The 13,090-nt window shown below is 43.6% G+C and overlaps 1 protein-coding gene across 3 annotated transcripts in view; it reads left to right on the forward strand.

The window, feature by feature from the left end:
- Positions 1-12,414: 12,414 nt before the first annotated feature.
- Positions 12,415-13,090, forward strand: part of ATP6V1E1 (ATPase H+ transporting V1 subunit E1) — a 64,748-nt gene continuing 64,072 nt past the window's right edge. For all 3 annotated transcript variants that reach the window (XM_036298639.1, XM_036298642.1, XM_036298641.1), the window contains exon 1: positions 12,415-12,572. In XM_036298639.1, coding sequence (XP_036154532.1) covers positions 12,540-12,572 — 33 coding nt within the window. In that variant the 5' untranslated portion in view covers positions 12,415-12,539. The remainder of the gene's footprint in view (positions 12,573-13,090) is intronic.

Raw genomic sequence — 13,090 nt, forward strand, 5'->3', positions numbered from 1 at the left:
AACATCATGAGACTGCATGGGGATTAAAAAAAAAAAAGAATTAAGCCTGAGGTCCTGGGCCAGGTAACTCGGTTAGAGTTTTGTCTGCATATGCCAAGTTTGTGAGTTCAATCTCCAGTCAGGGTACTACAAGAAGCAACCAATGAATGCATAAATAAGTGGAACAACAAATCAAAGTTCTCTCCTTTTCTCTCTCTAATCAATAAAAAAAAAAATTTTTTTTAAAGAATTAAGCATGAGTGACTGAGAAGAATGAAAGACAAGTCGGGAGCCAAAAACCAGGATTACAGACTTTATTAGGAGAAAGACCTGCTGGGCTGTCTCGCAAGGGGAGAAGAGCAACCCGTGCAGAGGTGAGCACTCCTTTTCAGGGGAGGAATGGGAAGGAATGGGGGCTTAGGGTACTCGGCGCACACTGATTGGTGGCTTAATGTATGGCCCATATAAGGTACATAGTTAGGCACTCAGGTACTTAGGGACAAGGGTTTAGGGTATTTGGCAGGTGCTGATGGGTGGTTCAATATATAGTCCATATAACGGACATGGTTAGGCACTCAAGTATTTCTGGGCTGCAGGTTACGTCATACTCCACCCACCAGTTGGGGGAAGGGAGGATCTATCAAAAACAGTGGTACCATTAATAGAGAAATTGGACAGAAAAGTTTTAGTGAGCTAAGAAAACTATCAAAATTCCCTAATAGTACCTATTAACCAGTACATGTTTAAATTTTCACAATTGTCAAAGTAATGGATTTATGGTTTTTGTGTGTTTTTTTTAATACCAAGATCATGAATGGCCTTTGGTTATTACATCTTTTATTTGTCCTAGTCTCATTTTTAAAATATTTTTAATATATTTGTATTGATTTCAGAGAGGAAGGGAGAGGGAGAGAGAGACAGAAACAGCAATGATAAGAGAGAATCATTGAGGTAGCGGGGATCAAGCCTGAAACCTGGGCATGTGCCCTTGACCAGAATCGAACCCAGGACCCTTCCATCTGCAGGCCAATGCTCTATCCACTGAGCCAAACCGGCAAGTGCTACAATATTTTTTTACTGATTTCAGAGAGGAAGGGAGATAGAGAGAGATAGAAACATCAATGATGACAGAAAATCATTGATCCGCCTCCAATACACCCTCTACTAGGGATCGACCCTGCAACCCCGGCATGTGCCCTGACTGGAAATCAAACCCTGACCTCCTGGTTCATAGGTCGATACCCAACCACTGAGCGAAACAAGCAGGCTGTCTCCTAGTCTTTTAATAACATTAACTTTTTGAAGTCTATTCATACAATGGAAATTACACAGCATAGACATAATAAATCAGTTATATGAGGAAATACAAATTAAACTCAAAAACACTGTAGTGGTCCAGCCCATGTGGCATTGACCCATGCACAAAGAGGTCACTGGCCCGACCGACCGACACCCCCCACTTCTTCTAACGCCACTTCTTCAAAATAGACTTGCCCAGGCCGAAAACCTACTTATGCGCATGGGCCACGAAGTTTCAATTGCACTGTACCTGCGCGCCCGCAAGTGGTATTTTGTGGAAGAGCCACACTCAAGGGGCCAAAGAGCCGCATGTGGCTCACGAGCCACAGTTTGTTGACCACTGCCCTAGCCAGCTTGGCTCAGTGGATAGAGTGTCAGCCTGCAAACTGAAGGTTCCCAGGTTCAATTCTGGCCAAGGGCACATGCCTGGGTTTCAGGCTTGATCCCCAGTAGGTGTGCAGGAGGCAGCTGATCAGTGATTCTCACTCATCATTGATGTTTCTATCTCTGTCTCCTCCCTTCCTCTCTGAAATCAATAAAGAAATATATTGAAGCCTTAGACGGTTTGGCTCAGTAGATAGAGCTTTGGCCTGTGGACTGAAGGGTCCCAGGTTCGATTCTGGCCAAGGGCACATGCCTGAGTTGTGGGCTTGATCCCTAGTAGGGGGCATACAGGAGGCAGCCAATCAATGATTCTCTCTCATTATTGATGTTTCTATCTCTCTATCCCTCTCTATTCCTCTCTGAAATCAATAAAAATATAAAAAAAAGAAATATATTGAAAAGAAACACATTGTATTGAATGAAAGAAGTCAGATTCAAAAATGTACATGCTGTGTGATCCTGTTTATATAAATTTCAGGAACAAGCTAAATTAATCAATAGTTATTGTTAGGGTCCAGCCCCAGCAGGTCCAGGGGTTCCCAAAGGTGTGGACGGAGTCAGCAAAGAAGGAAGGACACGGAGAGAGCGTTCAGTTGATCAGCATAGCCAGGTTCTCCAGCCAGGTTCTCCAGCCAGGTTCTCTCTTTATTCTCCTGTTACATCTGTATTTATACCATTTGATTTTAATCCTATCCATTCTATTCCAAAGGTTAGAGCGTTTGTTATCTCCATTCCAAGGTCACTACTCTACTGTTCTGTTAAGCTACAGGGAAGTAACTGAAGGAGATTATCCTAAATAAAGATTATGTAACTTAAGTGTGATTGTTCGTAGTTAAGGTGATTAACTACCCGCCTGGTACTTAGTTAAGGGGTTTTACTGATTTATTCCCTTCCTTAGTCCTGTTAATCCCTAACTCCAGGGAAAAATCCCCACCTGGGGAAACAACCTTTCTCAGGGAGGTGGTCCTGGTTAAAACACATAGTGCCAAGAGGGGGAGCAAACATATGCCATATACGCCAGGTCCCTTGAAACATAAGCTGTGCAGATGTTTCTTCCCTGCAGCGACTGTGTCAAGCAGCAAGGGTGGACTGGCTTCCGGCAAGTTATAGAAATCAGCACACTGTTGCCTGGGGGTAGGAGGTGTGGGATTGACAGGAAAGGAACTTTCTTTCTGGGTGATGGAAATATTCAGTATCTTGTTTGGGGTGGTGATCACACAGATATCAAAACTCATCTACTTGTACTTTTTAGGTCTATGCAGTTTATTGTATGTAAATTTCTCCCCCAAAAGTAACATGAAATAATTCTGGGTAGTTATGTTAAAAGATTAGATTCATTTCTTTCAGGTTGCTTTCCGTTTTAGAGTTTGCTTACCTCCCTCTTTTTTTTTTTTTTTTTTTTTTTTTTTTTACTTTTTGAATACCATAAGGATAGCATATAGGTCAATGGAACAAAATAGAAAGTCCAGAATGGTCAATTGATTTGTGTTTTGTTGTTGTTGTTGTTGTTGTTATTGTTGTGTTAATCCTCACATGAGGGTATTTTTTTTCCATTGATTTTTGGAGAGAGTGGAAGGGAGGAGGGAGAGGAGGGGAGAGGGAGAGAGAGAAAAACATTGATGTGAGAGAATGATATTGATTGGTTGCCTCCTACACAGGCCTGAGACTGGGGCTGGAGATCAAACCTGAAACCCAGTTACGTGCCATTGATGGGGAATTGAACCTGAGACCCTTCAGTGTGCAGGCTGACTCTCTAACAGCTGAGCAACACTGGTCAGGACAGAGGTGTCAAGGAAATTCAGTGGGGAAAGGGATAGATTTTTCAGCAGATGGTGTGAAATAATATAGTCTTTTACAGAAATTATTTTATCAGTGTGTGGGGTTGTTTTCTTTTCTTTTTACAGATCTTATGAGTGATGCAGAGTGCTAGCCTCAGCCAAATGTGATTATAAATTCTAAACATGAGATGCATTTTATTCATTCTCATTTCATCAATTATTTATTAAACTCCCACTATGTACCAAGCAATGTGCTGGATGCTGACAAAAACAATGATGAGTAGGGCAGATATCATCCTTGTTGTAAAACTGATATTTTTATTGAAAAAAAAAAACAGATGAAAACCAAAAAACAATAAGAGAAAAAATTGTTTATTTGTGGCATGTCCTGAAGTTAACAAAAAAGGGACTGGAATAGAAAATAAGATGAAAGGGTGTTTATAAAAAGAAAGAGAGAGAGAGAGAGAGAGAGAGAGAGAGAGAGAGAGAGAGAGGGAAAGGAAGATCTCTCTCAGGATGGGATAATTTAAGTTGAGACTTAAAGAAAGCTAAGGGTAAGTAGAGAAAAAGAACTTCTCAAGTTAAATGTTGGTGTTTTCCAGGAACTGAAAAGAAACCAGTAAAACTTTGAGGTGGAGAACAAGGGAAGAGGAGTAATGAGATCAGACAAGTAGGACCAGGTCAGGCAGCACTTACACAATCCACACGAGCAAATGGAAGCCACTAGAAGATTATAAATTGGGGCTAGATGCCATCTAGGTTTTCAACCTCTCTTTCTGCTGTGAGGAAAATTGATTGGAAAGGAGCAAAAAGTGCAAGTGCCTAAGTTAGAGTTTCACTACTTTTTGCTACCATTTGTTCTTTCTTTGTAAAATTCATTCCTCACCATTAGAGATGATTTGCATTTACCTTGAGTCTCTCTCTGTTTCCTCCCCAGCAAACAAACTCAAGAGTTGGTTTGTCAAGTGTGGTCAGTGGGTGAGAGTCAGTGTATGAACCAGGAGGTCATGGTTCGATTCCAGGTCAGGGCACATGCTCAGATCCCCAAAACTGAGCGTGCAGGAGGCAGCCAATCAATGATTCTGTCTCATCATTGATGTTTCTCTCTCTCCCTCTTGCTTCGTCTATGAAATCAATAAAAATATATTTTTAGAGCTTGATGCTATGTTCTCAGTGGACAGTGGGCTGGGGACACAGTGGGCAGCAGGTGCACAGGAAAGCGTGCCCCGAGCTGCCAGGACACGCAGCTCTAGATGGCAGCAGAGATACCGCACTCCAGGACAACTTGGGGCGCCTCAGCCTGGAGCGCCCCGGTAAGCCCCGCCCCTCCAGCCCCGCCCAGGTGGGCTCGGCACCACCCACCAATCACTGGCTCCGCCCCTTCTGGCAGGGGACGTGCACCCGCTGCTGGAACCCCCTCCGTGGATACACAGGCAGCCTCAGCCCTGTCCCCTCAGCAGGCCTCCACTTCCCAGGGCATTCGAATCCAGAATCCCCACCTGCTGCTGGGCAGGTGAAGGGCGGGTGGGTGGGCCACCTCCTGCTGCTGCCACTGGCAAGCTCAGGTCCAAGGCCACTCCTAGCCCTTGGGTCTCCGGCCCCGCCCCCTCCCAGTCTCATAAGCTTCTCCTGTCTGCCTGGGAGTGCGGAGGGGTTGGCGGGAGATGCTGGACCCACAACACACAGGACCAGCTCTTCAGCCAGTCCTTGGCCGGACCAGGTGGTGGCCAGCAGGTCCTTTCAGGAGCCCACCCCCGCGGGGGGTTGAACCCCAGGGAGCCCCTGGGCCTGTGCCCCCCCTTCTGGTCTGGAACCTTCATTCTGACCCCTCAGCACTCCCCTACCCTCTTTGCCCCTCTTAGGTCTCGTCATCCCTGCTGGCTCAGCCGTGGCCCGGATCACATGGATCTGACCCTCCGCCCACACCCTCACACAGAGGTCACTTGTCCCCTGAGCCATCCTGATCCCAGAGCAGGACCCTTCTTACCCTGGAAACCCCTGCCTTGTGGGGACTGCCATGGCCCTGGGCCCTCGCGATCTTGATTTTTAGAAATCCAAAGGAAAGTAATTGTTACGGAACTGTCCCTTCTCAAACTGATCTGTGGTTAACATACTCTGTCAGCCCCCGGGGGGGGGGGGAATATATATATATATATATATATATATATATATATAGAGAGAGAGAGAGAGAGAGAGAGAGAGAGAGTTTATCAAAATAAAAGAAAGAATATGTCATCAGAAAAAAAATAATAAAGGCACATACTAGTAAACAATGAAAAAAAAAGTTTATTCTGCTAAACTAATTAAACCACAGACTGAAGCCTCATTTTGGGTAAGACAATGAGCTAGCAAACCATCTCTGTGATGAACCTGACAGGAATTTACATCAGTGATTTTGGAGAAGCCATAGGTAAATAGGCTTATCTAGGAGTGGGATTTTTGAATTTACCTTTAAAGCTGTTTTAATAAAGTTTCTCCACAAGACCTAAGCTAGTGCAGGAGAAAACTGGATTTAGGAAACTACCAATAGTTAATTTTCGCATTTACTAATAATAACTTTTTCACTCCAGAGACTGTCTCTGTGAAGCTTACCACATTCTTATCAGACAGCAAAATAAGGCTGAAACTAGTTGTAAACAGCAAAACACTGCAGAAACTAGTTATAAAGAGCATTAACATGGGGGAGGGGATATGTTAATTATATCTGTAACACTTTTATTTTTAAAATGAAGTCTTATGCCCTAGCCGGGTTGGCTCAGTGGATGGAGCCTTGGCCTGCAGACTCAAGGGTCCCAGGTTTGATTCCAGTCAAGGGCATGTAACTTAGTTGCGGGCACATCCCCAGTGGGGAGTGTGCAGGAGGCAGCTGATCGATGTTTCTCTCTCATCGATGTTTCTAGCTCTCTGTCCCTCTCCCCTCCTCTCTGTAAAAAAATCAATAAAATATATTTTTAAAAAATGAAGACTTAGGACAAATGTGACAAATATTAATTGTCAATTCTGGGTGTTGGTACATGATTATATGTATTTGAATTATTCTTTGTACGGTTGATGTAAGAAACATACAAACCTGTAGAGAATTTTTATGAGTTCATTTGAGCCAAACTGATGACATATGCCAGGGAGCAAAATCGCATGCTCCAGAGAGTAAAAGTTTTGCAGCTTCTTTTATGTATTTGTAATTAAGGAGGGAATAAAAGGAAGATTACATGATAATGGAAGAAAGCAAGGTAAGGATTGGATTACATGATGGTCAACAACATTATTTGTTCTCTGAAGGTAGAATTTATTTTAAAGGTGTGTTAACCTGGATGCACAGAAACAATAAGCAAGAAGGTATACACCCCTTCAGGGAGGGGTTGGGGCTGGGAGGAGGGGAGAATGGGAGATATTTGTAATACTGTCAACAATAAAAATATATTTTAAAAAAAGAAGGTATATGCCTGGGGTATGAATACACATTGTTTTCTACCCAGTTAGGAATTTATGATCAGATCACCTCCTGAGGTTACTTTACATACAGCCCCTTTTTTTCCAACCACAGTACTTTTCTGTGTCTTTTTAAATATATTTTAATTGATTTCTGAGAGAAAGGGAGAGGGAGAGAGAAACAGAAACATCAATGATGAGAGAGAATCATCGATTGGCTGCCTACTGCACACCCACACTGGGGATTGAGCCTGCAATCTGGGCATGTGCCCTGACCAGGAATGGAACCAATGACCTGGTTCATGGATGGGTGTTCAACCACTGAGCAGCACCAGCTGAGCATTTTTCTGTATTTTTAATGTCTCAAAATTATGATAGATATCAGTATATGGTATTAAAAAAAGAGCACATTGATCTGAACAATGCTTTATCTGTTTCAAACATGAATTTCATTAATTACTATACACATGTCATTAGATTTCTGCTTTCACTCCTCTACCCGTCATTTGTAGGACATTGTAAAAATCAATGGGAGGAGGGATTGTAATCCAAAAGAGTGAATATGTATCACCTCATCCTGACCTAGAAATGATAGAAGAAGGAAATCTGTCTCTGGGATTGTGAAGAATGAAGTCATTAATACAAAAACTAGGAAGATGAGAGAAACCTATCATCTGGTTTAGCTCAGCTCATTAGAATACTGAACAAAAGAAGGTCAATTTCGTGGATTTCTGTTGCCCTAAAGTTTTACCATCCTGTGCCCTAATCATTCTCTTATGAAATACTAACAGTTTTATCAAATATGTGTTCCAATCTGTCATACACTACAAAGAACATTATAGCCTTAGCTGGTTTGGCTCACTGCATAGAGCATCAACCTGTGGACTGAAGGATCCAAGGTTCGATTCTGGTCAAGGGCACATGCCCAGGTTGTGGGCTCGATCCCCAGTGGGGATGTACAGGAGGCAGCCAATCAATGATTCTCTTTCATCATTGATGTTTCTATCTTTCCCTTCCTCTCTGAAATCAATAAAAAATATATTAAAAGAAAAAAGAACATTACATTTTAATAGAGCTGGAAAACAATTTGTTAGCCTTAAAAATGTGGACCATTGCCCAGCCAGTGTTGCTCAATGGTTGAGCATCGACCTATGAACCAGGAGGTCATGGTTCAATTCCAACATGCCCTGGTTGCAGCCTCAATCTTTAGTAGGGGGCATGCAGGAGGCAGCCAATCAATGATTCTCTCTCATCATTGATGTTTCTATCTCTCCCCCTCTTACTTCCTCTCTGAGAACAATAAAAATATTTTTTAAAATGTGTACCATTGCTATCAAAAGCACAAACCAACAGGTGCTTCACTGAGGACACAATACACATGTAGTTTTTCTGTAATGCATAACTTGAATCAACTTATGAGGAAATGGTCAGAAAAAAAAAAACAACAACTTGAGGGATTTTCTTCTTTTAAAAAATATTTTTATTGACTAGAGGCCCAGTGCATGAAATTTGTGCACTGGGGGGGGGTGTCCCTCAGCCCAGCCTGCACCCTCTTCAATCTTGGATCCCTCTCACAATCCAGGACTGCTGACTCCCAATCGCTTGCCTGCCTGCCTGCCTGATTGCCCTAACCACTTCTGCCTGCCAGCTGATCACCCCCTAACCACTCCCTGCCAGCCTGATCGACACCTAACTGCTCCCCTGCCAGCCCGATTGCCCCTAACTTCCCTCTCCTGCTAGCCCTGTCACCCCAACTGCCCTCCCCTGCAGGCCTGGTCCCTGCCCCCCCAACCGCCTTCCCCTGCAGGCCTGGTCCCCCCACAACTGCCCTCCCCTGCAGTCCTTGTCCCTCCCAACTGCCCTCCCCTGCTGGCCTGGTTGCCTCCAACTGCCCTCCCCTGCTGGCCATCTTGAGGTGGCCATCTTTGACCACATGGGAGCAGCTATCTTGTGTGTTGGAGTGATGAAACCTATCCCCTCTTTATTATATAGGATTTCAGAGAGGAAGAGTTAGAAACATCAATGATAAGAGAGAATTATGGCTGCCCCCTGCTGGGGATCGAGGCCACAACCTGGTCTTGTGCCCTGACCAAGAATCGAACCCGGACCCTTCAGTCCTCCGGCAGAGGCTCTATCCACTGAGCCAAACCAGCCAGGGCTTGAGGGATTTTCTAGAACTGGCCTCTTCAAATGTTTTGTACTCTTCAAAAATGTCATTATCAGGACTTGGCTAGATAGTTTGGTTGGTTAAAGGGTTGTCTCTATCCAGGGGTGGGAAATTTTTTTCCAAGGGCCATTTGAATATTTATAACATCACTAGAGGACCAGTGCATGAGTTCATGCACTGGTGGGGGGCATGGCCAGCAGGGATCGCCCGCTGTGGGAGCGCCGCTCATCCTACTCAGCTAAGTAGTGTTCCCACTGTGGGAGTGCACTAACCACCAGGGGGAAGCTCCTGTGTTGAGCATCTGCCCCTTGGTGGTCAGTGCGCATCATAGTGACTGGTGGACCAGTCGTTCTGGTCATTCTGCCATTCAGTCGCTGGGGTTTTACTATATAGGATTCATGGGCCATATAAAATTATCAACTTAAAAATTAGCCTGTTACATTTGGTCAAACATTTAATTAACTCACCCCTAATTACTCGGCAGGGCCAGACCAAATGATTTCTCAGGTCTCATACTGGGCACTTTCCACCCCTGCATTGTTTATCCTGCTGATCTTAGCACTGACTGGGAGCTGTGGCTCACTGCCAGTGCCCAGTATCATGAGAGAGTATCACACCTCGTATTGCATATCACTAGCCTGGGAAAAGATTAAAATTTAAAATCTGAAGAACAGTTTCTACTAAAAGCATATTGCTTTCCCATTATCATAAAGTAAAAAAAAAAAACTTAAGTCTAGCTATTGTAAGTTGAGAACTGTCAGTGTATGAAAAGTGATGAAGCAAATATAGCAAAATGTTTACAATTGGTGGATCTAGGTGAAGAAAATTGTACTATTCTTACAACTTACTGTATTTGAAATTTCTTCAAAATAAAAAGCTAGTATTATGTGTGAGCACCTGGTCGGTTTGGCTCAGTGGTTGAGCATTAGCCCATGCACTAAGAGGTCACCGGTTTGATTCCCAATCAGTACACATGCTGGAGTTTTGGGCTAGATCCCCAGCAGGAGGCAGACAATTGATGTTAATGTTTCTCTATCATCAATGTTTCTATCTCCGTCTCCCTCTCCCTTTCTCTCTCTCTAAAAAAAAAAAATCAATAAAAACATATTTTAAAAAATGTGTGTATGCCCTGGCAGGTGTGACTCAGTTGGTTGGAGTGTTGTCCGTACACCAAAAGGTGTTGGATTCTACTCCCAGACAGGGCACATACACATACCCAGGTTGCAGGTTTGCTTGCCAGTTGGAGCATGGGTGCAGGAGAAAACAGATCAATGTTTCTCTCTCTCTCTCTCTCTCTCTCTCTCTCTCTCTCTCTCTCTCTCTCTCTCTTTTCCTCTCTCTAAAATCAATACAAAGACATGTCAGCAGTGAGGATTTTGAAAAAAAAGAATGTTTGAATCCTTTAAGTCTACTACTAGGAGTCTATCCTAAAAATAACTTTTTCAAGTCTTTGCTTCTGTAGCTGGGGGAAAAAATGGGAGTTTGAAGCAAACAAGACTGGAGGAATTTCTGCCCTAATTTTCTGAATAAGTCCCTCTAAGTGGGTTTTGGGAATGATGTTAAAAAATGCATAGAGCCATTCAGAAGAATTCTAAATAAACTATGTTGATACTCCACCCTAAAGGATGAGGAGCATGACTCCTCACTCCTTAGTACTTCCTTCTAAAGAGTACAGTAAAGGGTGTGTGTGTAACTTTACAGTGGAGAAACCTGACAAAAACTACATCAACCAGGCCATCACAGTCAACATCAATAGTAAAAAATGATGTTGAGCCCTGGCTGGTGTAGTTCAGTGGTTGGTGTCATCGGTCCACGAACATTTACATTAGCCTATAGTTGGGCAATTATCTTAAGTTTCATCTTGGGTCTTGGGTTTGATTCCCAGTCAAGGGCAATTACCTGGGTTGCAATTCAATCCCCGGCCACTGCCAAGGGTCCCAGCCATGTGGGAGGCAACCAACCTATGTGTCTCTCTTTTTTTTTCTCTCTCTCTCTCCATCCCTTCCACTCTCTAGAAAATCAATGGAAAAAAATATCCTTGGGCGAGGATTAACAAAAAAGAAAAGGAAGTCATAAAAAATGTTGACAGCATGAATACTTGATATGACATGATAAAAATGGCACTTTTACATCTGTGATCTTCTTACCAAAAACCCATAACTCACAATCAATCGTGAGAAAATTTCCAATAGAGGTGCATCCTACAATATACCTAATTAGTACCCTCAAAACTTCCGAGGTCTTCAAATACAAGGAAAGGTTGAGAAATTGTCCCAGTCAAGAGTAAACTTAGGAGACATAACTAAACAAAATGTAGTATCTTGGAACAGAAACGGGCATTGGATTAAAAGTAAGAAAACCCAAATAAATTATTGACATTAGTTAATACACCAATATTGGTTAATTAACTATGCCAAATACATTACATTAATGTAAGATGTTAATAACTGGGGAAACTGGAAAACAAACTCTCATATTTGTGGCCAAAAAACAATAGGGGAAACTGTCTGAGGGTGACAAAGGTATCTACCTGATAACTCTCTGCTCTGCTTAATTTTTCTATAACTTTAAATAAAATCTATTAATAGCCTAGCCTGTTTGGCTCAATGGATGGAGCAGTTGGCCCTGGGACCTGTAGCTCAGTTGCAGTCATGATCCCTGGCCCTGGTGGGGAGCATGCAAAGGCAACCAATTGAGGCTTCTCTCCTGTGTCTCTCCCCCTCCCTTCCACTCTCTCTAAAAATCAATGGAAAAATATCCTTGGGTGAGGATTAACAAAAAAAATTATTAATAAGTATTATCGAGTTTCCTTTCATTAAGACCAAGAAAGTAAAATACTAAATTATGTTTTTGTATAAATAAAATATTTAAACTTTTTAAAAGTATTTTTTTTATTGATTTCAGAGAGGAAGGGAGAAGGATAGAGAGATAGAAACATCAATGAAGAGAGAGAATCCTTGATCGGCTGCTTCCTGCATGCCCCCCACTGGGGATGGAGCCGGCAACCCAGGCATGGGCCCTTGACCAGAATCAACCAGGGGACCCTTCAGTCCGCAGGAGGATGCTCTATGAACTGAGCCAAACGGGCAAAATATTTAAAATGTTTATAAAAAACTGCAAGGGCTGTAAGGCTGGGGAAATTCACACAGCTTCACTAACTTCAGATGCCAGATCCTGATCTTCCCTCTCTTTCATTGATTTGACAGCTGTTGAGGAAAACAGCACGGAGAAATTACCCGCAAATGTTAACAGCACAGGCCGCGCCCCTGTCAAGTGCTTAGCTATGGAGGGGGCAGGGGCGGGACTTTCGGTGGCCTGCTCTTTTCCTACTGGCTGAGAAGGCTCACGTGTCTCGGCTGCGCGGTCACTTGACAGGAACCGGAACCTGGGATTACAAAGCAAAGGGAAGAGGAACCTGCGCAGGGTTTCCTTCCCTCTTCTCCACCATCCTCTTCAGGCCTAAGCTCGAGCTAGTTGCCCACCGGCCTAGCATTGCTTTCACTATGGCCCTCAGCGATGCTGACGTGCAAAAGCAGGTGAGGGGCTGGGGTTGGGCCTCGCGAAGTTGCGGAACCGGTCCCGGGGTGATGGTCTGGAGCTCGGCTCAGGGAAGGCGCGGCCTTGCCAGCCCAGATGCCGAAGGAGCGTCCTTTGCCCCAAGGTTCGGTGTCCTGGTGGTTTGTCTGCAGGAGGGAGTCTGGCTAATCCGGGAATAACCTCGGAACTCGTGACTTCTGCTTGAGTTTTGCGGGCGCCTCCTCGAACGTTCTTTGCGTCTTGCTTTGTCTCTCCCTATTTAACCATGGTATTTGCTGTTCTTGGTAGAGCAGAGAGTTGAAAACAAGGATTGAAATGCAAATTGAATGCAAGGGTTGAAAATACCTTTTCACTTGGTTTTTAACTCTGATGGAAGGGTTTACAATACGCGAAAGAAAAGGGTGCTGAGTGGAGAGAGCTGCTTCCACTTTTTTGAGGTCGTTCGTTTTCATGAACTGTTAATTTTCATTTTGGAGGAGTCTCCTGTCACAATGAATTGTGTGGTTGATCTCCCATC

This window comes from Myotis myotis, unplaced genomic scaffold (assembly GCF_014108235.1).
Source record: "Myotis myotis isolate mMyoMyo1 unplaced genomic scaffold, mMyoMyo1.p scaffold_m19_p_3, whole genome shotgun sequence".
In the NCBI taxonomy this organism is placed as follows: domain Eukaryota; kingdom Metazoa; phylum Chordata; class Mammalia; order Chiroptera; family Vespertilionidae; genus Myotis; species Myotis myotis.